We start from the raw sequence: 23,044 nt of genomic DNA on the forward strand, positions 1-23,044 counted from the left end.
GCTGAAAGAGGACTCAATAGAGCTGTTGTACACAATCCAACGGCTCTATTTTGGACTGTGTCCAACGACTTTATTGCCAGTTAAGTCTAAACAAGACTTGACTCGCAATTGTCATTCTAGTTCAAACTGAACTAGATGACATAAAGACAAAATAAAAATAAAGGAAAAAAAGTTACAGAAAAGAAAGAAATGAAAAAAATATATATATATATATATACAATTTTACATTTTAACACTCCCCCTCAAACTTACGGTACAATGAGCGAAAGTTTGTCTAAGAGAAAGTGAAATCGGGGAGCAACAAGAGGCTTTGTAAAGAAGTCTGCTAACTGATATTATGAAGTGACATATGGCAGATCAATTATCCCCTGTAGATATTCCTCTTTGACGTAGTGACAATCCATTTCGATGAATTTGGTGTGTTCGTGGAATGTTTTGTTACTGGCAATGTAGATCACACTTTTGTTGTCACAGCACATTTGTGAAGCGTTTGTTGCTTCACCTCCCATGTCGGCAAGCAGTCGTCGGTGCCAAACTACGTCTATGGTTGTGGTTGCCATGACTCTATATTCAACTTCGGTAGATGAGAGAGATACCTTCTGTTGCTTTTACACCTCCACAAGATCAATAATTCCCCTAAAAAAGACAAAAACTAGTGGTTGAGTGTTTGTTATTGGGATCACCTCTCCAATCAGCATCAATATATGCAATTAAATCAAGAGAAGGAGAGGAAGATAAGAAAAGTCCTCGTGAAAGAGAGGACTGAATGTATCTGATAATACGCATGACTGCTCCCATATGAACAGAAGTAGAAGCGTTGTGTGAACAACATGTGCTATATCTGGTCTGGTAATGGATAGATAGGAAAGTGCCCCGACAAGCTGTCTATAAGGAGTAGGGTCTGCAAGAAGTTCTCCATCATCAATCTTTATTTTAACATTAACAACTTCTGGAGTGTCGACTTTCTTATCATCAGTAATACCAGACCTGAAAACAATATCAAAAGCAAATTTAGTCTGAGATAATAAATATCCTCTAGGAGAATAAACAACTTTAATGCCTAAAAAATATCTCAACAAGCCTAAATCAGTCATTTCAAAATGAGATTTAAGAAGTGTTTTGATCGTTTCAACTCCCTATTTATCGCTTCCGGTGATGATCATATCATTCACATAGATAAGAAGCACAATGATCGCCGCATCAAAATTCTTAATAAACAAAGCAGTGTGAGTTAAACAGAATTGAAAACTAATATCAATCATAACATGACTAAACTTATCATACCAAGCTTTCGGTGCTTGTTTAAGTCCATAAAGAGCTTTTTCTAAGCGAAGTACTTTACCCTTAGGAATACTTAGACGAGGAGGGGGTTCCATGTATACTTTTTCAACTAACTTTCCATTTTAAAAAGCATTTTTGACATCCATTTGAAAAATAGACCATTTTTTGATAGAAGTTAAGGCAATTAAGGTTCAGACAATTGTCATACGAGCCACCGGAGCAAAGGTTTCTTCATAATCAATCCCATATTCTTGGGCATAACCTTTGACTACTAATCGAGCTTTATATCTTTCAAGAGTACCATCACTTTTGGTTTTAATTTAATAAACCCATCGACATCCTATTGTTTTCTTCCCTGGAAGGAGATCTTGAATAATCCATGTAGAAGCCTTTTCAAGTGCATCTAATTCAGCTTTCATGGCTTCTATCCATTTCATATCATTTTTTGCTTGAAAATATGTGGATGGTTCTTCATATGAGTGAATTAATGCAATAACTGCCCTATATGTGGGTGAGAAGGACTCACATGATACAAACTTTCCTGGAGGCCTCGAGACTCGGGATAATTGTCTAATTGGAATGTTAGAATATTTTTCAAGTGCACATGGAGGATTAGACTCTTGTTGCCTGAAATATTGAATACTAGTATCCCTATGAATTTCTTCATTTTCAACATTATGATTAAGATCAATAATTCTTTGATCATCATCAAAGTTACAGTCAAGGTCATATTCATCAGATGTTGATGTTAGATCTAGCAAAAAGGAGTACTCAGTGACGTCTTTTAATTTTCTAAAATCAAAGAAGCTCTCCTTTTCAAGAAAGGAAACATTTTTAGACATATATAGTCTATTATTTTTGAAGTCAAAACATCTATAACCTTTCTGATTTTCAGCATATCCTAAAAAGGCATAGGGAATCACACGAGGGGAAAGTTTATCATTTTTGTCAGTAAATATGAAACATTTGCACCCAAATATTCTTAGTCTAAAGTAGTCTGGAGAAATGTTCATAAGTTTTTCAATGGGAGTGATATTTTGTAATAAAGAAGATGCCATCCTATTAATGAGATAGGTGACAGTTAAGGCAACTTCTGCCCAAAAGTCTTTCGAGACTTGATTTGCTATTAATAAAGTCCTAGTGGTTTCTATAATATGGCAATGTTTTCGTTCCGCCAGTCCATTTTGTTGAGGTGTATAAGGACAAGATCTTTGATGTGTGATGCCATGCAATTTAAGATAATTTTAAAAATCTGTGGATAAAAACTCTCCCCCTGAATCTGTGCGAAAAATAGCAATATCATTTTGAAACTTGTTTTTAACCATATTATGAAAAGTTTGAAAGTATGAAAATACTTCAGACTTATGTTTGAGAAAGTAAATCCACGCATGTTAGGAGAAATCATCGACAAAAATAACATAGTAAACAAATCCTCCTTTAGAAATTACTGGTGCAAGACCCCAAACATGCGAGTGTATTAATTCAAGTGGTCTTGAAGAAAAAAAGGTTATCTTCTGAAATGGTAATCTTTTCATTTTGCCGAGAATACAATCTTTACAATCAAATGATTCAGAGTTATAAAATTTCTTTAGATTTGGAAAATGTTGGATTTTGGCTATATGTGGATTACCAAGTCTCTTATGCCACAGTTTCAACTCTATTTTCTGAATATTATAACAAAAAGCTTTCTTCGGCATTTCCAAAAAATTCATGTAATAGAGTCCTCCTTCTTTATGGCTTTCCCCAATCAGCTTGCCTGACTGGCGATGTTGTACCCAACAACCATGAGAAGAAAAAGAAATATTACACCCATAATTAGAAATTTGAGATATAGATAAAAGATTTAAATTTAATTTGGGAACATGTCTAATTTCTGGAATAAAAAATTTCTTTGTTTTATAAATTTTTTCAAAATTTCCTATTCCTTCTATTTCAAGAGAAGTCCCATCAACAGTAAAGACCTTTGACACATTTGGATAGACTTTGATTATTTGGGGTCATATGAAAAGATGCACCAGAGTCAAGGAGCCAAATTTTTTTACCTGGATCAGAAAAAGATGAGGCTGCTGCACCGGTTGAAGCTTCTGATGAGTAAGAGGCACCTTTGATGAGAGGCTGAAGAATCTCCATTAGTTGGGACAGGGAAACTGGTGTATCTTGATCTTTAGGCTCCGATCCAGCAATTGCAGCTCTTTTTTCTCTCAGCTCCTTAAGTTTGGGACATTGTGGCCTGTAGTGTCTTCATGACAGTGATGACAAATAACTTTCTTTTTATCATAGTCACCATTTTGTCGGTTAAAGTGAGGCCTATATGATCGAACATGATTCCCTAATCTAGACACGGCTAAAACAGAATCATCTTCAATTTTTGAAGAACTTTTCCGAAGACGATTTTCTTCCATTGTTAATTCTTCAATAGTTTCAACAATAGAAGAAATTTTTCCCCGGTGAAGGAGGGCCGATTTAGTGGTTTCAAATTCCGGCCTTAATCCAGTGATAAACTGGTAAAAATGTTCAGCATCAAGTTGTTTCTGACGAAGCTCGATGTCTTTGGCACAATGCCACTTTGGTTATAAAAGAGAAAGTTCTTCTCAAAGTTCGGACAACCCATTGTAATATTCACGAATAGTTGTCTCCTTGTATCATCATTCGAACTTTTTCTTGGAGGTTGCACACGTGTGCAATATCTTTGAGAGAATACATATTCTTAAGGTATTCCCATGCCTTATCGGCATGATCAAATTTGGCAAGACCTAAGCATTTTTTAATGTCGACATTATTGATAAGCCATGACATTATCTTCACATAAGATTTTCTCCATTCTTTCCATTTCTTCTCGTATGGGGCAAGAGCCTTGATTTTCTTTTTTTCCGATAGTGGGACCTCTTTATCTCCCTCCTTTTTAGTAAGAGATAGCTTAGGTTCCGAATCAGAACCATCCACAATCCCCCATAGGCCTTTTCTCCATATATGGTGCTTCATGATTGAAGCCCATGTTACATAGTTCGTATTGCTTAGTTTCATAGGCATGATGGTGACTTTATCATTGTCATCCATTGATTACAAGGAGAGAAGGAATAGGGATAGAAGAGAAACAAGAAGAGAATTGAAAAAGAAAGAAGAAAATACAATACAACAAGATGTGAAATCTTCCCCAATGAAGTGATAAAACACTTCTCTTCAAGTGGCGAACACTTTTGCAAATGGGCACGGAAACCAAGGTAGCTTTTCCTCAAGATCTAGTACTTCCGCGGTTTCGATACTATGAAATGAAATAGGGATCTTCGAAACACAAGCTTAGATTCACAAGGGAAAGTGTCAAGAATGACACAAAGGCATAACCCTTAAAAAGGGTATAACTGGAAACAAAATAAAAATAAAAAGGTATTCTTTATTGATATGAAAAACCAATTGCTTAAGAAGCATTTGGATAAAATACAAGAGGGGCTGCACCCCTTTATATACATAACTAAAAAAGGAGGACTCAATAGAACTGTTGTACACAGTCCAACAACTTTAAATAGAGTTGTTGGACTGTGTCCAACAACTCTATTGCTAGTCAAGTCTCAACAAGACTTGACTAGCAACTGTCATTCTAGTTCAAATTGAACTAGATGACATAAAGACAAAAAATAAAAATAAAGGAAAAAAGTTACAGAAAAGAAAGAAATAAAAAATATATTTATATATATATAATAATATAATATATATATAGTTTTACATTTTAACAGTGGCAACATTGTCTGTCTTGACGATAAACTGGGCACCCAAAAGATAGTGCTGCCAGGTCTTGAGGCAATGCACGATGGCTGTCATCTCACGTTCATGCATCGTGTAACGCCTCTTTGCATCTTTTAGCTTACGACTTTCATTTGCGATCGGATGACTGTCCTGCATAATAACTTTACTGATGACAAAGTCTGAGGCGTCTGTGTGGACCTCAAAGGGTCTCGAGTGATCAGGCAGTCGCAACACTGGCTCCCTCACTATGGCTTTCTTCAAGCCGTTGAAGGCATCTTGGCATGCTCCTATCCAGAGCCATACGAGGAAGTAACCTTCAATGAATCATCGATAGTAATTCGCCAAACCAAGGAATGATCGCAACTCTTGCACTTTGCTTGGTGGAACCCATTCCTAGATGGCTCTTATATTTTGCCCATCTATGCGCAACACACCACGCCCCACAACGTGGTCGAGGAAGCTGATCTTCTCCTGATCGAAAAGACACTTCTCTCGTTTAACACAAAAGTCATTCACCCTTAGCACTTGAAATACTGTTCGCAAGTGCCCGACATGTTCCTCCATGTTGTTATAGATCACGATGTCATTCAAGTAGATTACTACGAACTTGTCTAAGTAAAGGTAGGAAATCTGATTCATTAGGGTCGTGAACGTCGTTGTAGCATTCGTCAACCCAAATGGCATTACTAAGAATTCGTAAGCACCATAGCGGGTGACACAAGTTGTCTTCGGCTTATCACTATCTGCAATCCTCACCTGCCAGTAACCCGATCTCAAGTCTAGCTTTGAAAAGACTTGGGCACTGCCCAACTGATCGAATAAGTCCGCTATTAGTGACAACGGGTACTTGTTCTTTACCGCAACCTTGTTTAGCGCACGGTAGTCTACACACAATGGCTTAGAGCCGTCATGTTTCATCTGAAATTGGACTGGAGCGCCAAATGGTGCTTTTGATGGATGAACAATGCCTGCATCCAACATCTCGTCCAACTGCCTGCACAGCTCTTTCAGGTCAGCTGACCCCATGCGGTATGGAACCATTGCGGGAGGCTTCGCTCTCGGTGTCAACTCAATCTTATGATCGACCTCGCATCTTGGTGGTAGACGCTTTGGCAATTTCGGAGGCATCATCCCACGAAACTCTGCCAATAGTGGGGTTAGGGTCAGCGACACTGCTGCTTGCACCTTTCCTTCTTCTGTGCGTACGATAACTAAGAATGTTTGCTCTCCACGCTTACACTTTTCTTCAATTGCATTGTCGATAATACTGAAGTCTTGCTTTTCTGAGTAAGACATTGAACAGTGTCTGACAGGTTTAGCCCTATAATCGTCAATGAGTTAAACTTTGGCATCATCATCACATTCTGGCTGTGCAAAAACTTTATACTCAAAATTATCTTAAAATCATCAAGGGGCACCAAGGAGAAGTTGACTTTGCCGTCCCAACTCTCAATTTGGATAACCATATCCCTTGCTTCACCAAGGATGAGCTTGGCCTTAGAGTTTACCATTTTGATGGTCCTCTGCTTTAGCCCGGGCTTCAAGCCCAACCGCTCTGCCTCTTCCTGCGAGACGAAATTGTGTGAGGCCCCAGAGTCTACCATTGCTGAAGTAGACTTTCCATTCGTAATGATTTTCAAGTACATGAGTTTCTTACTGACTTGCATGTTTTCAGCTGCGCAACTTCTAGCTGCGTTAATCGATCGCATGACTCCATCCTTGGTTGCATGGTCTCAGTATCACTGCATTCTACTTGCGTTGCATTAGCTTGCCCATCGTCCTTTACAAGTCGCTTCGAACACTGTCTGACGATATGCCTATCGCCACATAACCAACAAGTAACAACTGCTCCCTTGTTGTTGTTGCTATACTTCTTGAAGTTCTGTTTCTCATCAAATTGGTGGGATGTCGACGCCTTACCTTTGTTGTCGCGTCGCTCATCCTTCTTGCCTCTATGGTTAGGCTTCTTCCTGACCTTGGTTGATGGGGTGAAGGGCTTGCACTGAGTGTCAGCTAAGCGCTCGACTGTATCTTTCAAAAATATTGGGGTTGCTCTTTTCAACTTCGGACGGTGCCTATGGTTGAAGTCCCACAATGAACCAGTTAAGCTTGTCCTTATCTGGCATGTTAGGCACCTCAAGCATAAGCTTCTGGAACGTTTTGACATAGTCTGACAACAAACTAGTATGTTTAAGATCCGACACCATCCTATAAGCCTGCCTTTATGCATTCATCGGCATGCAGTAGTTACACAGTTCCATTTTGAAGTCGGCAAAGGTGTCTATCACGCATTAACCCCTCTCCATGTCACTGTGCTTCCGCCTCCACCAAGCGATAACATCTCCATCCAGTAGAGTTGTTGCAGCCTTAATCTTGAGATCTTCAACCGTCACGTTCTGAATATCCAAGTAGTCTTCGACTTGGAACAAGAAATTCTCAATGACTTTGTTGTCGCGAGAACCATTGAACTTTGTTGGTTTTGGCACATAAATCCTTGATGGTGTCTCACCATTTTCCTCATTTAGGGTCACTGTCCGTTGCAATGTGCGGTTCTTCAACTGAAGCTCCCCTACTTCAGTCTGCAAGTCGTTCACTGTTGTCGTCAACAAAGTGACTTGTCTCATCAGTAAGATCACCTGCTCTTGCAAGTTCGCCACCACATCATTCAATCCACCAAATGATTCAACTACACGTGAAATTGCTTCTTCGTGCGAAGTTACGTCTTCTGCCAACTTGTTAACAGTTGCAGCCATTTGCTCTTGGCCCCGAGGTGAACCCTGTAAAAATGTCTACGAAGAGACAATACGCATACAAGCACTAATACTTTACAAAATATGTGCACAAAGGCACTCAAAGAACACTTTGAACAAATACGCAAAAAGCGTAAAATAATGCAAACATGCACAAATACATGTAATACAAATATATTGAATAAAAGGAGAGAAGCTTGAGACTCTCAAGCATTGTACTTACAAAAGGGGGGGAATGCCCCTATTTATACACCTTAAGGGGGTCACCGTGGGGGCTCCCAAAAGGAGTCGTTGGGGGCTCCCCAACGACTCTTTTTGGGGAGCCATCCCAAGGTGACACGAAATGCCATAAAAAAAGGAAATAAAAAATAAAGAAAAAGAAAGAAAGAAAAGGAAAAAAAATAAAAAGAAAAGAGTACAAGCATATTCCAAGTGGAATATGCGTAAAATATGGATTTACAGAAATATCCTTTTCAGGTATTATGATCAAAATCAATAAATATATATTAGTATATATATATATAGATACACATCTTTATATATATATATATATATACTAATATATACGTACATAGGGATTACATTTTTAACACCCCCCCTCAAACTTACGGTGCGATAACCACAAGTTTGCCCAAAAGAAAATGAAACCGAGGGGAGCAAAGCGCCTTAGTGAAGAAGTCCGCTAGTTGATATTCCGATGTCACATATGGAAGATCGATGATTTTCTTCAAATATTTTTCCTGAACATAATCGCAGTCCATCTCTATATGCTTCGTGCGCTCATGGAATGTATGATTTTTGGCAATGTATATCGTGCTCTTGTTGTCACAACATAACTTTGTCGGTTCTTGAATATGAACTTCCATATCTTCTAGCAGACGTCGAAGCCATACTATTTCTATGGTTGTGGAGGCCATGGCTCTATACTCAGCTTCGGTGGAGGACAAGGAAACCTGTTGTTTTTTACACCTCCAAGAGACCAATGATTCACCTAAAAAGATACAGAAATCAGTGGTGGAGTGACGATTATTAGGGTCACCTCCCCAATCAGAGTCAGTATATGCAAATAAATTTAAAGAAGAAGATGATGAAAGAAATACTCCCTTATTTACTGTCCCCTTTATATATCTGATGATTCGGAGGACTGCACTCATGTGCACTGATGTAGGAGCGTGTTGGAATTGACTGGCAATGTGGACTGCATGAGATATATCAGGTCTATTGATGCTAAGATACATCAATGACCCAACTAGTTGTCTGTAAGGAGTAGGATTATCCAAAATCACCCCATCATCGATCTTCATCTTGGACCCCACAACCTCGGGTGTTTCACAAATTTTGTCGTCAGTAATGCCTGACCTATCAATTATCTCACAAGCAAGCTTAGCTTGAGATAAAAAATATCCTCTATGAGAAAAAGCAACTTCAATGCCCAAAAAATATGTCAAAAAACCTAAGTCTGACATCTCAAATTTTTCAGTTAGTGCAGACTTAATTTTTTTAATTCCCTTGATATCATCACCTGTGATTAACATGTCATCAACATATAGAAGCAAGATCACAATTCCTCCATCAGATTTCTTTACAAATAAGGCAGTGTCAGTATAGCATGAGACAAATCCATTTTCTATCATTAAATTGTTAAATCGGTGATACCAAGCTTTGGGAGCTTGTTTTAGACCATAAATAGCTTTTTGTAAACGAAGAACCTTACCATTAGGGCAATCCATGCTAGGAGGAGCGGTCATATAAACTTCTTCATTTAAATCCTCATTTAAGAAAACATTCTTAACGTCCATTTGATAAATGTTTCATTTTTTAATTGAAGCGATGGTAATAAGGCATCTGACGGTAACCATCCGAGCGATGTGTGCAAACGTTTCATCATAGTCTACCCCATATTCTTGATCATATCCCTTAGCAACTAGACGTTCTTTATATCTTTCAAGAGACTCATCACTCTTGGTTTTTACTTTAAAAACCCACCTATATCCTATACTTTTCTTTCCTTTAGGAAGATCCTGAAACTCCCATGTTCTGGCTTTCCTAAGGGCCCTTAGTTCATTTTCCATGGCCTCTACCCATTCATTCATCTTTTGGGCTTCTTTAAAATTTCTGGGCTCAATATATGAGTGAATGGCGCTAAGGCATGCTCTATGTTTGCGGAGTAAAAGAATCATAGGATATGAATCTAGAGGGAGGCCTCCTATTTCTCTCATTTCTTTGAGAACTTATTGTCTCGTTAGGCTCATTATATTTTTCTATAGCACTTTTAAAACTACTTTGGTCTCTATGCCTGTTACAACAGGCTCTCTAGAAATTCGATCATCAGCCTCATGATACGTGATAGGCCGAGGAGGATTGTCGTTCTCTTCTACTTCATTTTCACTTGGTGTGAGTTCATCATCACTAATGTCATCATTTCTGGATAAAAGTTCAAATAAGAAAGAATAATCCATATTTTCCTCATGAGATTCAGAATTTTCAAATCCACTAACATTTTCTAGAAAACTTACATTTCTAGACATATATAGTTTATCATTTTTGACATCGTAGCATCAAAATTCTTTTTGGGTCTCAGAATACCCAAGGAAGGCACATGGAATGGCTTTAGGAGAAAGTTTATCATTTTTATCTGTCAGAATAAAGCATTTGCACCCAAAAACCCTTAACTTGCTATAATCAGGATCCCTTTTATATAAAATTTCAAATGGTGAAATTTTATCCAAATTTCTGGATGGAAGGCGGTTAATAAGATAGACAGATGCAAGAGCCGCTTCAGCCCAAATTTTTTTCAGGATGTTTTGGGAAATGAGTAGGGTTCTGGTTGTCTCAATAATGTGCATATGTTTCCTTTTGGTCAAACCATTTTGTTGGGGTGTTTTGGGACAAGATTTTTTTATGAATTATCCCATATTTCTCAAGATAGCTTTTAAAATCATTTGAGAGATATTCTCCTCCAGAATCGGATCTAAAAATTTTCAGATTTGCATCAAATTGATTCTTAATCATCATATGATAAGACTTAAATGTTGCAAAAACTTCATGTTTATATTTGAGAAAATATATCCAAGTAAATCTAGAGAAATCATCTACAAATATAACATAATAAGAGAATCCTCCCTTTGAAATAATAGGTGCCGGTCCCCAAACATCCAAATGAATGAGTTCAAAAGGTTTCATAGTAAACATGGATCTTTGATAATATGGCAAACTTCTTATTTTTCCAAGTGTGCAATCATTACAAACAAATTTTTCCTTACATAAATGTTTGGCAAAAGGAAGATACAATTTTTTTGTGACATTGGGGTGACCAAGTCGTTTGTGCCATACATTAATGTCTTTCTGATGCATCACATTACAAAAAAAATCTTTTGGAATTTGAAGAAAGTCCACATAATAGATATCTCCTTTTCTAGAGCCTTCCTCAATCAACTTTCTGGACCGACGATCTTGTATCCAACATTTATCAGATGAGAATTTCATATCACATCCATGGTCCGAGAGTTGAGAGACAGAAAGCAAGTTTAAATTTAGTTTTGGAATAAATCTGATTTTAAGAATAAAAAAACCTTTTTCTTCAAAATTTTCAGTGCCTTTAATTTCTAGAGAAGTGCCATCCGCAGTTGAAACAAACGATGGTGATGAATGTTTTAGAAAATCAGACAAAGAACATATGTTGGGGGACATATGAAAAGAGGCACCCGAATCTAAGAGCCAAGGAGTCTTATAAGGAGAAGAAGAGGTAGATGTAGCTGCTCCAGAAACAACTCCCTTAAGAAGTGATTGAAGCACTTCTACGATTTGATGAAGAGAAAGAGGCCCATTTGAGGAAGTCAAATTATCTTCCTTTTGATATGTGGTGGCCATGGCAAGCAGTTTCTTCCATTTAGGACAAATAGGTTTGATGTGCCCTGGTTCCTTAAAAAATGGCACACAAGCTTACTGTAGTCCCTTCTTCCTCTTTGACCACTTGATCCTTGATTTTGAGTTTTGAATTAAGGAGGCTTATAAGTTCGTACATTGTTTCCCGGTCTTGAAACGACATTAACGACATCACTTTCTTCATTAGATGAAGTTGCAAGAACACTCGAATTGTTTTTGCTAGTATTCATTCGCGTTTCCTCCCCACTTAGCTTTGTAATGACATCCTCAAGCGAGGGAGAAACAAAGGAGGAGAGAAGAGAAGACCGAATTGGCTCGAACTCGGGTCTAAGACCATTCAAAAAATTGAAAAAATGATCCTCTTCCAATTGTTTGTATCTAAGCTCAATGGCTTCTCCACTCCACTTAGGTTCAAGCATCGCGAGTTCATCTCATATGGATGACAATTCCGCAAAATATTTTCTTATGGACATTTCATTTTGTTGAAGGGTCAAAGCCTTTTTTTGGAGATAGTACTTGTGAGACAAGTCTCTTGACGTGTACATTTTATCAAGATAATGCCAAGCTTCCGATGCTTTCTTGAACTTAATAATATTGGCATTGATCTTAGTTTCAACCGATGAAAAAATCCAAGAAAGAATCTTGAAGTTTTTCATTTCCCATTCCTCATGTCTCTTGGAGTATTCTTCAAGAGCTCTATTTCTTTCTTCTCCTTCGAGGATTTTAATTTCACCTTTCTCTACCAAAGTAATCTTTGGTTCGGGTTCCGGTATAAAACCAAGAACGTATCCCCAAAGACCTTTACCTTTTATGTGAGTTTCCATATTCCCGACCCAAAGATGATAGTTTGAGCAATTCAACTTGAAGCCAAGAGAGAAATGAGTCTTTTTCGCCCATTAGAGAGAAGAGAGTAGATAAAAAATCACGTACTGCAATAAGATTTTAAATCTTGTTGATTTTAAATCTTACTTGTTGTAGGATACTTTCAAAATATTGGATGAAGATAAGTCTTCACGCCAATCACCAAAACTTTGAAGGCATGCTTTTCGAGGCACTCGATCACACACCCTTCTTTCTTCAAACCAAGCTCTGATACCATGTAAAAATGTCTACAAAGAGACAATACACATACAAGCACTAATACTTCACAAAAGATGTGTACAAAGGCACTCAAAGAACACTTGAAAAAATACGCAAAAAGCGCAAAATAATGCAAACATGCACAAATGCATGTAATACGAATATATTGAATAAAAGGAGATAAGCTTGAGATTCTCAAGCATTGTTCTTACAAAAGGGGGGGAATGCCCCTATTTATACACCTTAAGGGGGTCACCTTGGGGGCTCCCAAAAGGAGTCGTTTGTGACCGTTGGGGGCTCCCCAATGACTCTTTTTGGGGAGCCATCCCAAGGTGGCATGAAATGCCATAAAAAAAGGAAATAAAAAATAAAGAAAAAGAAAGAAAAGAAAAGAAAAAGAAAGAAAAGAAAAGAAAAGAAAAGAGTACAAACATATTCCAAGTGGAATATGCGTAAAATGTGGATTTACAGAAATACCTTTTTCGGGTATTATGATCAAAATCAATAAATATATATATATATATATATGTATACATATATACACACTAATATATACGTACATAGGGATTACATTTTTAACAAACCCATCTCCTCAGCTTCGACAATTGTCTTGCCTTTGGTGTTACACAAGTTTTGATAGGGCGCCACGATGTCTTGCTTACAAATTGTAGCCTGTCGGCGCATCTGTCGACACCGACTCCAGAGTCCCTTCTTCAGCACAAGAACGAGCTCTGGTACCACTTGTTACATGCCTATTTCCTTCAATAGGTCAGCGCGGCGTAACAGTCCTTCCTTACCGCCACAAGCCTTCTTATCGCTCGCTTGCCAGTCGCGGAAGCGTGTAATCAAAGTGCAGGAGAGCAAGAGAGAATAGAGGAAGAAGAATTGCAATCACAAGAAGCAATCACAACGAGTGTGAACAAAAGAAATCTCAACGCATTTAATTCATTCACAATTTAGCCCGTAGGCCTCTTACAGTTCAAGTATACGGGCTGCCCCTTCGGGGTATTGATTAACTTGAACCGGGCAACTTACATCAGACTCAACGAAAGCAAAACATACTCTAGACACAACTTTACAATGTAAGTCACAAGAGAACAATTGCAATGCTTTGTTTTAATTAAATAGTTGGATTCCCCTTGTCCGTACCAGTTCTGAGTTGGTTGTTCGATGCCTCGGGAAGGCCTGGTGAGGGGCTGTTCTCTGTATGTCCCCAATCCGGCGCGTGGCAGCCCGCTCTTGCCGCAGGAGCACCTTGAGTAGTCTGTCGACAACCAAGGGGCTCGGGACAGGGACCCCCGTGCCCAGCCCTCAGAGCCAATCCTTTTCTCGAAGTTACGAATCCGTTTTGCCGACTTCCCTTGTCTACATTGTTTCATTGGCCAAAGGCTGTTCACCTTGGAGACCTGATGCGGTTATGATTACGACCAGGTGTGGGCGACACTCGGTCCTCTAGATTTTCAAGAGTCGTCGGGGGCGCATTGGACACCATGCGACGTGCCGCTAGACCCTACCTCCGGCTGAGCCATTTCCAGGGTGGGCAGGCTGTTAAACAAAAAAGATAACTCTTCCCGAGGCCCCTGCCAACGTGTTCGGACTCCCAAACATTGCCGTCAACAGCCACGTCCCGGTTCGGGAATTTTAACCCGATTCCCTTTCGAGGTTCATGTGATCCATGTAATGAAATATGCGGAAAAGCAAAGAGTGCATTAAGCACTTACAACATCCACTAATGAACAAACAAAAGGGCAAACACCCAAACCCACAAGAGACAACACAACATAAAAATATAAATGTCTCTTATTGAAAAGAGAGAGAGCTCTCTAGAGTGAAGAATACAAGAGGGGTTCACCCCTATTTATACACAAAAGAAGGAGATGAGGAGTGGCCTTATGGCCTTAAAAGAAGAGCCACCTAGGAGCTCCCATGGAGTCGTTGGGAGCCCCCAACGGTCACAAATGTGACCGTTGGGGGTCCCATCGACTCCATGGTGGGGCCCCTTTTAGGTGGGCAAAAATACAAAAAATAAAAAGTAAAAAGAAAAAAAAGAATTTGCAAAAAATAAAGAAAAGAAAAACAAGTACCCCTATCGGGTACTTGTGAAATGACTAAAATACCCCTATCGGGTATTTTAGATAGTACATATATATATGTATATAAACATATACTTATATATGAATTACATATATTTTAACAATCCACGCTATCCAACGGGCTTCCCCTGCGTCTTAGGATCGACTAACCCATGCGAAAGTCCCGTTCACATGGAACCTTTCTCCTCTTCGGCCCTCAAAGTTCTCATTTAAATATTTGCTACTACCACCAAGATCTGCACCGATGGCCGTTCCACCCATCCTCATGGCCTGGGTTTCGCAACTACCATCATGCCCTCCTACTCATAAATTGTGCTCTTATTAGAGAAAACCTAGTGCTTGGAACAACAAAAAGCAATTTATAATTGTTTGGTCAAGCGTAGACATGAATCTATCCTAAGGCTGTAGCATTGTGAAAGTACATGGTTAAAGTCTATTGTTATCGGTTTAAAAATCTGCATATGACCTTAAACTGTGAAGTGTCTATTTATTGCAGCTGATTTGGTTTATCGTGAAAGAACACATCAAAGTAGATTGACGTTCATCATCATGATCATCAAGCCTTATCCCAACTACATGGGGTCATCTTTATGACTCCTATTTCTCCATTCTTGTCTATCTAGTTTGGTCATTTTACTATCTTTCATGTCACCTCTAACTGCCTCCTTCTAAGTCTTCAGTGATCTTCTTCTTTTCCTAGCTCCTACTTGTACAATGTCAATGTTTCTCACAGGCGCTGTGAGAGGTCTTTGTGCAACATGTCCATACAAAGTAGATTGATATTATAAAGGTCGAATAATTTTATAAGAGAAAAATGAAGCTAAGTTGTTTACTCATGCATAGTGCCCCTAGCAACTGGTTGACACATCAAGTAAAATGCTAGAAACAATTATGCTCAATGAGATTACCTGCCTGGTTGGTAAGGGTCATATATTTGCCCCAAGTTGATAGGGGCTGTCACGAGATGGATGGTGTATTATGTTAGGATATTCTGTCTTTTTGTGACTCAGATTTTTGCTGCTTGTCACTCCATTCTCTTACTTTGTCAATGATTTTCTTTTAACTTAAAAAAAATAGTGAATAATCTCTCTCTCTTTCATGTTTTTCTTTTCCATTTGTTATTTTTTTTTATGCTAATGAGGTTTTGGAACCCTTTGATCAGATCCATATGGTAAATATGTTTCAATTCAAAAACAAAATAGAAGGTACGTGGATTTTGCCACTTCTTTTTCTTGAAGGTAGCTTGTGTAATTTCTCTGATATAATAATTTAATATTGTGCATGAATGTACTATAGATGCCACAAACGATATTGGAGATGCAGAAGAAAGAACATATGGTTCTGTCATGATGCAGAGACTGACTGGAAGTAAAGAAGGCCAAATAGATTACATGCTCCAGGTGAATGCTTTTGTTCTTGTATTAATGTTTTTGTACATAATTATGACATTAGTCCGTCCCTTTAGTTGCCTATGACACTAGACCGTCTTTAGTTGCCTATACATTCTAACTAATGTGTGTGTCTATTAAATTGGTTATTCTTCAATTAACATGCGTAAGTGGATATACAAGTCAAATTCAAATTGTTAGGATCCAAATGCAGCAAATAGTTCTTTTAGGAAGAAAAAGCGAAGCAAGTGGTAACATACCCCTACAAGGGTTAAAATCTAGAAAATGCCAAAAGAAGATATTGTAATGAAACAAACACAATGCCAACAAAGGGCTTTAATAAACTCACTTAAGGTTGGTCACTAATGGACCAAATACAATCTCAAAAGAGATAAAAATATCAAACCTCACTCCAGCACATGGGAGGCAGTCTAGCTCTTTGGACTGCCTTCCAACAGTCATTATTATGACTGTTGGGTGGCAGTCTGACTGCCTCCCAACAGTCATAATATGGCTGTTGGGCAGGTTATTTATTACAATGCTAAATTACATTTCAGTCCTTAGTGGACTGTACTATATGATAAAAGACAGAAATACCCTTATCGGGTATTTGAGTACAATTTTATTTTTAACAGATATGTCAGACCAGAAATCTAGAAGAGAGACCACCTATGAGCATGTAAGATTGCATGTGCACATGCATGCATGCACAGACAAACGCACAAATGCTCACACACCCATTCTTCTTTTAAACATAATTGCATTTGCTTAAAGCACTCAACTATATTGTTCATGTGAATGTGCAGTAATATGTTTGTCAAAATGTTGAACTCATAATTGAATTATCTTCATATCTGCTCGCATCTTTAAATTGCTGTAGGTTTTTACTGAATAAGATGCAACAATGTCAAGATCTTGCCTTGATGTAGAAATCCTAAAAGCCTGAACTTTTAGAATTTTGGAAAGCCAATACCTGGTGCAAAATTCTGAAAGGTTTGTATGCTAGAGATTCAGATTTCATGATTTCCCTTATTAAACCAAAATAAGAATGCATGGTTTGATCAACTTGCAAACAAAATGATAACAGTCCTCGAAAGTACAATGACGGAAGTATGATGGGTTTGTGTGTACTGCAGAACCATCCAAACAGTTGCATATCAAAGCATGATCCTGTTGATGCAGTCTCCTTGATTTTCTGAAGTTAATCATTCTAAAACATACACACACATGTATATATTACACAATTCTGTTTCCTGATTATCTGATGGTTTTATCATATGAAAATGTTGAAAACAGCCTTTGGCTTATGAATCCTGAGATCCATGGTTCAGATTGTTATGTGTATCTTCATTAAGTTTTAAAGTATCATGGCAATTTCTTGTGACTACATTCAATGCGTCTTTCACACTTTTATCTCTTGTTTTTCCCTCTTATTATGGAAGTGAAATGTGATACATGATTGATAATGACTCTTCTATATGAGATATGCATTGTCTAGCACATAAAAAATTTATACAGGAAATATTTTGTTGATAATTTCCAAATTTCCAGTTTCTGATGAATCTAGCGTTATGGGTATTTTCCTTTTTTCAACTGTATGTTTTACCTGATGCTGACAATTGCTAAAGGTGGAAGATTTTATCTTTGGCTCATTTACTTGATCATTTCTACCTGCAGGATGCAACATTTCAGCACCCCTATATATCAGCTATTGGATCACACACGTGAGTAATAAATCCATCAGTTCTGTTAAGGGAGGTAAATGGGTTAGACTTGGTTCAGATCTAGGTATATTTAAACCCAAAGTTAGCTGTTACAGCCTTACTGGATCCAGATTTGGTTGGACTTGGGTTGCTCGATGCAAAACCAATCCGGACCTAATTGGTTCTGTGTGTTTGAGAAACTTGTATCAGATCAGACTCATTAGTTAATCTGGGTCTAATAAAGGCTCTCTAGGCATGACTAAATGGGTTAATGCTTGATATCTGATTAGATTCTGACCTTATGGCATCCATTAATACATTTGCATGTTCTCGTTTCTGTTGCTTATTTTACAGTCAATATCGAGCTTTTCTAAAACTGTTTTTCACTTTATTCACTCACACATACACATGCATATACATGTAGACGTATATAGCATGTATGTATGTGTATATGCATGTACATGCCATGGTTGATTGGGAAGCGAGGTTATATGAGGTGACTGAATATGACTAGGTGCCAGTCGCTGAACTTTTGGAGCTTGTTTTCTTAGTGGAATATGCACCATTTCATACTGCAAATATTGGAAAATAACAACTTTGGAAAGTCAACTGCTTGCCCATATCTATAATTTTGGTCCTCAACTTCTTATAAATGTAGAATGAGATGACAGTACAATGAGACTCGTTTGTACTGGGAAAGCGAAACTAAACATATTCTGTGAAACTGCTTTCAAACAGCAACAATTTGTTAATGTTCCGTTTGATGATCTATGGGATACTCAAAAGGCTTCCAGGTTCATGTTCCTATATAGCAAGGTAGACCAGTTGAAGCTTTCTATGGGAAAATAAGCTCATCATTGGGTCACCCTTATGTGGTTTATAATGGTTACATTCCCTGTTTTGTTTTTTGTCCTCAAGCTCACTAAGGGCCTAAGGACTTTGTTTGGAACTTTGGATCAATCACCCTGGGGAAATGCAATTGTTTCGATGATATGCGAGCCTTTTGTTGAGTTTGATACAGTTGAGCATAACATAGTTACCTGATACCTGAATCAGTTAGCCAAGCTCCTAAACTTTCCATTAAAGGGTAATTTTGCTATGGATGTAAGGCTTCAAAACAAATATTGTTCTATGACCACTTGAACTATTTTACAACTTGGTATTATTATAGATAACCACAATGGCATAATAACTGTCATTTTTTTTAACATACGATGCAGGTCATACTGGCGCGATTTCGACACGGCTCTTTTTGTGTTAAAACACCTGTATAGTGATATACCTGAAGATATGGAGGAGCTGTCAAATGGCCTACTGCAATCAGAAAAGGAGACAAAGGCTTCCAGTCAGTTTTATGACACCGATGCCATGGATCAAGAAGATCTTCCTCTAACCTTCTCTGACAAAGAACTGCTCAAAGCCTTCTCTAGGAAGGCAAGAAAATTTATGCCATCCTGAGGAAGCTCTTTGTATATTTGATATCATGTCCATTTTGTTGCCTTCTCCTACATATATTGTAACTGTCGATGTGACATTAGGCTTGTAGGCTGAATGTCATAATTCGAACCGTTTGTATATGGAAAATATTTTTCGACCATAAAGAACAGAAGGAAATCCTTTTGAAGTGGAACTTGCACAAAGACATCGGGTGATTTTTCATTTTTTTTTGGCTAGGACAAGGGAACGACCCTGTTCTCATTGGTCGTGACCAGGGTGGGTGTGAACCCTGCTAACCCTAGTGCAGGCTTCCACCAATAAAACTCTTCAAGTTCAGCATATAAGGGCTCAGCACATCTTGATTGGTGGCGTGAGTACAAAATTTGGGGTGTGCATCCTTTGTCTTAAGGCCGAAGCAGCAGGCTCCTTGGTCTTAAGGCCGAAGCAGTAGAGGTTTTAACTACGGAAAATGTTTGTATTGCACGGCAAAATGACATGTTTCTTTAAATGCCTCATAATTTGCAAAATCTGCATCAGGTCCAAATGGCAGATGCTCGACTTTTTTATAACCTTTTAAACCTTCACAGTAACGAATTTCTTGAGGTATATAACGAAATCAAATGTCCTTCGTGAGCTCCATGACATGGACAACCACATCTTTCTCATCATCTACATCTTCTCAGGGCACCACCTTATGTAATAAAGTTTCATTCATGATTAGAGTTTTATATTTCATTATTTATTAAAATATAACCACTTTTTTATGTATACTTATATGTGCTTTGGTCGGTATACACAACTTTGTAGTGCAAATGGCTCTTCTCATCCCTTGTTCAGCATTCCCTTCTTTCTCTTAGTCTAAGTTTTTTTCTTTGTGTGACTTACTTCATATAGCAATACATGAAAACCTAGATACTTGGTCACGTTTAAGGAGCCTTTTAACATATATGTGCTCTCATATCTAAACCTACAAGGATCAATACACATATTAATATACAAATTAGTACATAAAGATAAGAAAATTATGTTTTCATATGAATCAAATCAAATCAATATTTATACCTCTAATAAAATCAACATACCAGAGAAGTTTTTTCTTCTACACTTCACTTTTGACTCAAACTTTCATACAAGTGCTTCCTGTTCATATTCATCGACACGATCTAGGTCTTGCGCTAATTGTACATATGATGTATGAATCAACTTTGCACTAGTATCGATTGCTAAATAAGTAGAGCAAAAATATCCTTAACTCTTTATCTACCCTATAACCCGCTTTCCCTCCAACATAGGACATCTTTCCCTTTATTCTCTTTGCCTTGGTGTTGTCACATGTCTTCCTCAACCCTATCAACTTCAATCTTTCACCTTTAAATGCATCATCGGGTGCATTCAATAAAACTTGATATTGGTACGTAAAATCTTCAAACCAAGGTACATTCACTCATTCCCCGTGGCACTTCAATCCTGTCATGCATGCCACTCTTCCAAAGTGATGGTAATCTCGAAATCGAAGAACTGAAACATGTTCATCCAGAACTACACCATAGAATCAATGAGACTATGACCAATGTTCTATGGTGTAACATCTACGACTTATCAAAAAATATTCCATCAATCTAGCCAGTCTATTGCATCCTTTGACAGTCTTAAGAATTACTCGTGTGCTTGGAACTAGTAGAATCGATACATATATAGAATTTGATCATTTGCTCTTTGTGGCTGCAGATACTGCAATCACAATAAAATTTGTATAGAATCCGTCACACATCATAATTTAATTATTGAATATAACACTCGAATTGAATATAACACACATGTTATAATTTAATCATTGAATTGCAATATTCAAATTAGTTGTTTTACAAACATGCTTTATACATATATATATGATAATTTAATTATTGAATATAACACTTAAATTGACTCATTTTAGTAGATTAGATACAACTACCCAATAACTGATCCACTATTGCATTAAATACATGATCATGAATTTCATTATCCAAACTAGTTATCTTACAATCATGATTCACAAATGCACATATATTATAATTTAATCATTGAAATGCAATATTCAAACTGATTATCTTACAAACATACTTTACAAACATACATATATGATAATTTAATCAATAATTGAAAGTAACATTAAAATTGATTGCAAACATCTTACAAACATATTGCATACACTAACAAATTAAGAGAGTACCTGTCTACAATCACTGAACTTTCTTTGTCGCTGCGACCTTTTTGTAGGAGCATTCACTTTCCCCTCCAAATGATGATCTTTCACCTCATCCTTCTTTGCCATGTCCACCTTAGCCCCTTAAGGATCCTTTGCCCAGCCTACCTCAACCTCCTCCTTTTGCTGAGGACCCTCCTTTATCCTCTCACCGATCACATCCTCACTCTCCACATCACCTTTTGTCTCTTCCATTTGATGAGGTTCCTTCTCTTTCTTCACACCAACCTCTTCATTTGCTAAAGGTTTCTCCTCTACCGTAGCCTTGCCACCCTCTCATTGCTGAGGTTCATCCTCCACCCTTTCCACCCACATGGTGTCTATATTCTCCCTCTTTATCTCACCACTGCAGGTGGTTACATCTCCTACTTTCTCCAGTCGGATACACAGGTTAGCAACCATTGAAGACTTAGATGTTAATGGATCTTTGCACTTCTTCACCAATGACTGCCCCCCCTCCTTAGATGCTTCATGGATGAGAGATAAGATTTTTGGTAGCTACCTCTTCAACCTTTCGTGCAACAACAACTTTTTTTGCTGCCACTGAATGTGTTTGTTGCTCTCTATTTAAACACGACATTCTTGATCTCCGCAAATTAATACTATATTTTTCATGGATTATGTCGGCCATCCATACTCTTGGCCACAGAGCAGATTCTCTTTCTATCCATGTGTCAAGCCTCTCCAGTACTTCATAGTAGGATGAATACCCAATATATAATTTTTTCGTTACTATGTTCCTTCAGTAGGTGTTGGTGTAAGTGTTGTTGCCTTCATGATAGTCTCTTTAGTTGTCATTTTTATAATAAATAAATAATTTTCTATACAAACAAATTCAAGAATAGAGGTAAACAAGTGGGCAAAGAAGAAACATAATAGACTATTTCATATGAAATCGAATTACAACAAACAAATGTAATGGACTATTGAAATGAAAAAATAACTTCAAAATCATGCAAGTGTTTCTTAATAATCTTTATAACATTGCAACATTCCTAACTTGAAAACTTTGTTTTTTTTTGGTAAATAATAAATGATCCTTTAATTCAAGTCGATAGAAAAATGAAAAATATTTGGGTTATCTAAGTTAGCCAATCTTGGGCGGGTTACATGCAACCATACAACTGTAACTGTTTGGATCCCAAACTTATTAGACTTGGGTCCAACCCACACACACTGAGTCTAATAGAGAATTCTGAATCCAAATATGATTCATTCCAAACCAAATTCAAATTATAATTGATTTGAAATTGTTAAACATCAAAACTTAATATTCCTAGAGTATTGAAATAGTTCAGGCATCAAAACAAGGCCAGGAACAAAAAAGATAGAATGTGGTTCCTAGATTCCATCACGTCATCCCGCCATCATCTGCAACCTCTAGTCATATCTTAAAAATGATAAAATAGAAGGGGTCGGACTCATCAAATCTTGTAGGTTA

The 23,044-nt window shown here is 37.7% G+C and overlaps 1 protein-coding gene across 1 annotated transcript in view; it reads left to right on the forward strand.

The window, feature by feature from the left end:
• The window catches only part of SGR2 (shoot gravitropism 2 (SGR2)), a 119,623-nt gene extending 100,062 nt beyond the window's left edge, over positions 1-19,561 (forward strand). The window contains exons 18-21 of the mRNA XM_089987935.1: positions 15,993-16,035; positions 16,127-16,230; positions 17,896-17,942; positions 19,142-19,561. Coding sequence (XP_089844061.1) covers positions 15,993-16,035; positions 16,127-16,230; positions 17,896-17,942; positions 19,142-19,379 — 432 coding nt within the window. The 3' untranslated portion in view covers positions 19,380-19,561. The remainder of the gene's footprint in view (positions 1-15,992; positions 16,036-16,126; positions 16,231-17,895; positions 17,943-19,141) is intronic.
• The last annotated feature ends 3,483 nt before the right edge of the window (positions 19,562-23,044 follow it).

The sequence above is a fragment of the Nuphar pumila genome, chromosome 14 (genome assembly GCF_984573655.1).
Source record: "Nuphar pumila chromosome 14, dmNupPumi1.hap1.1, whole genome shotgun sequence".
NCBI lineage: Eukaryota > Viridiplantae > Streptophyta > Magnoliopsida > Nymphaeales > Nymphaeaceae > Nuphar > Nuphar pumila.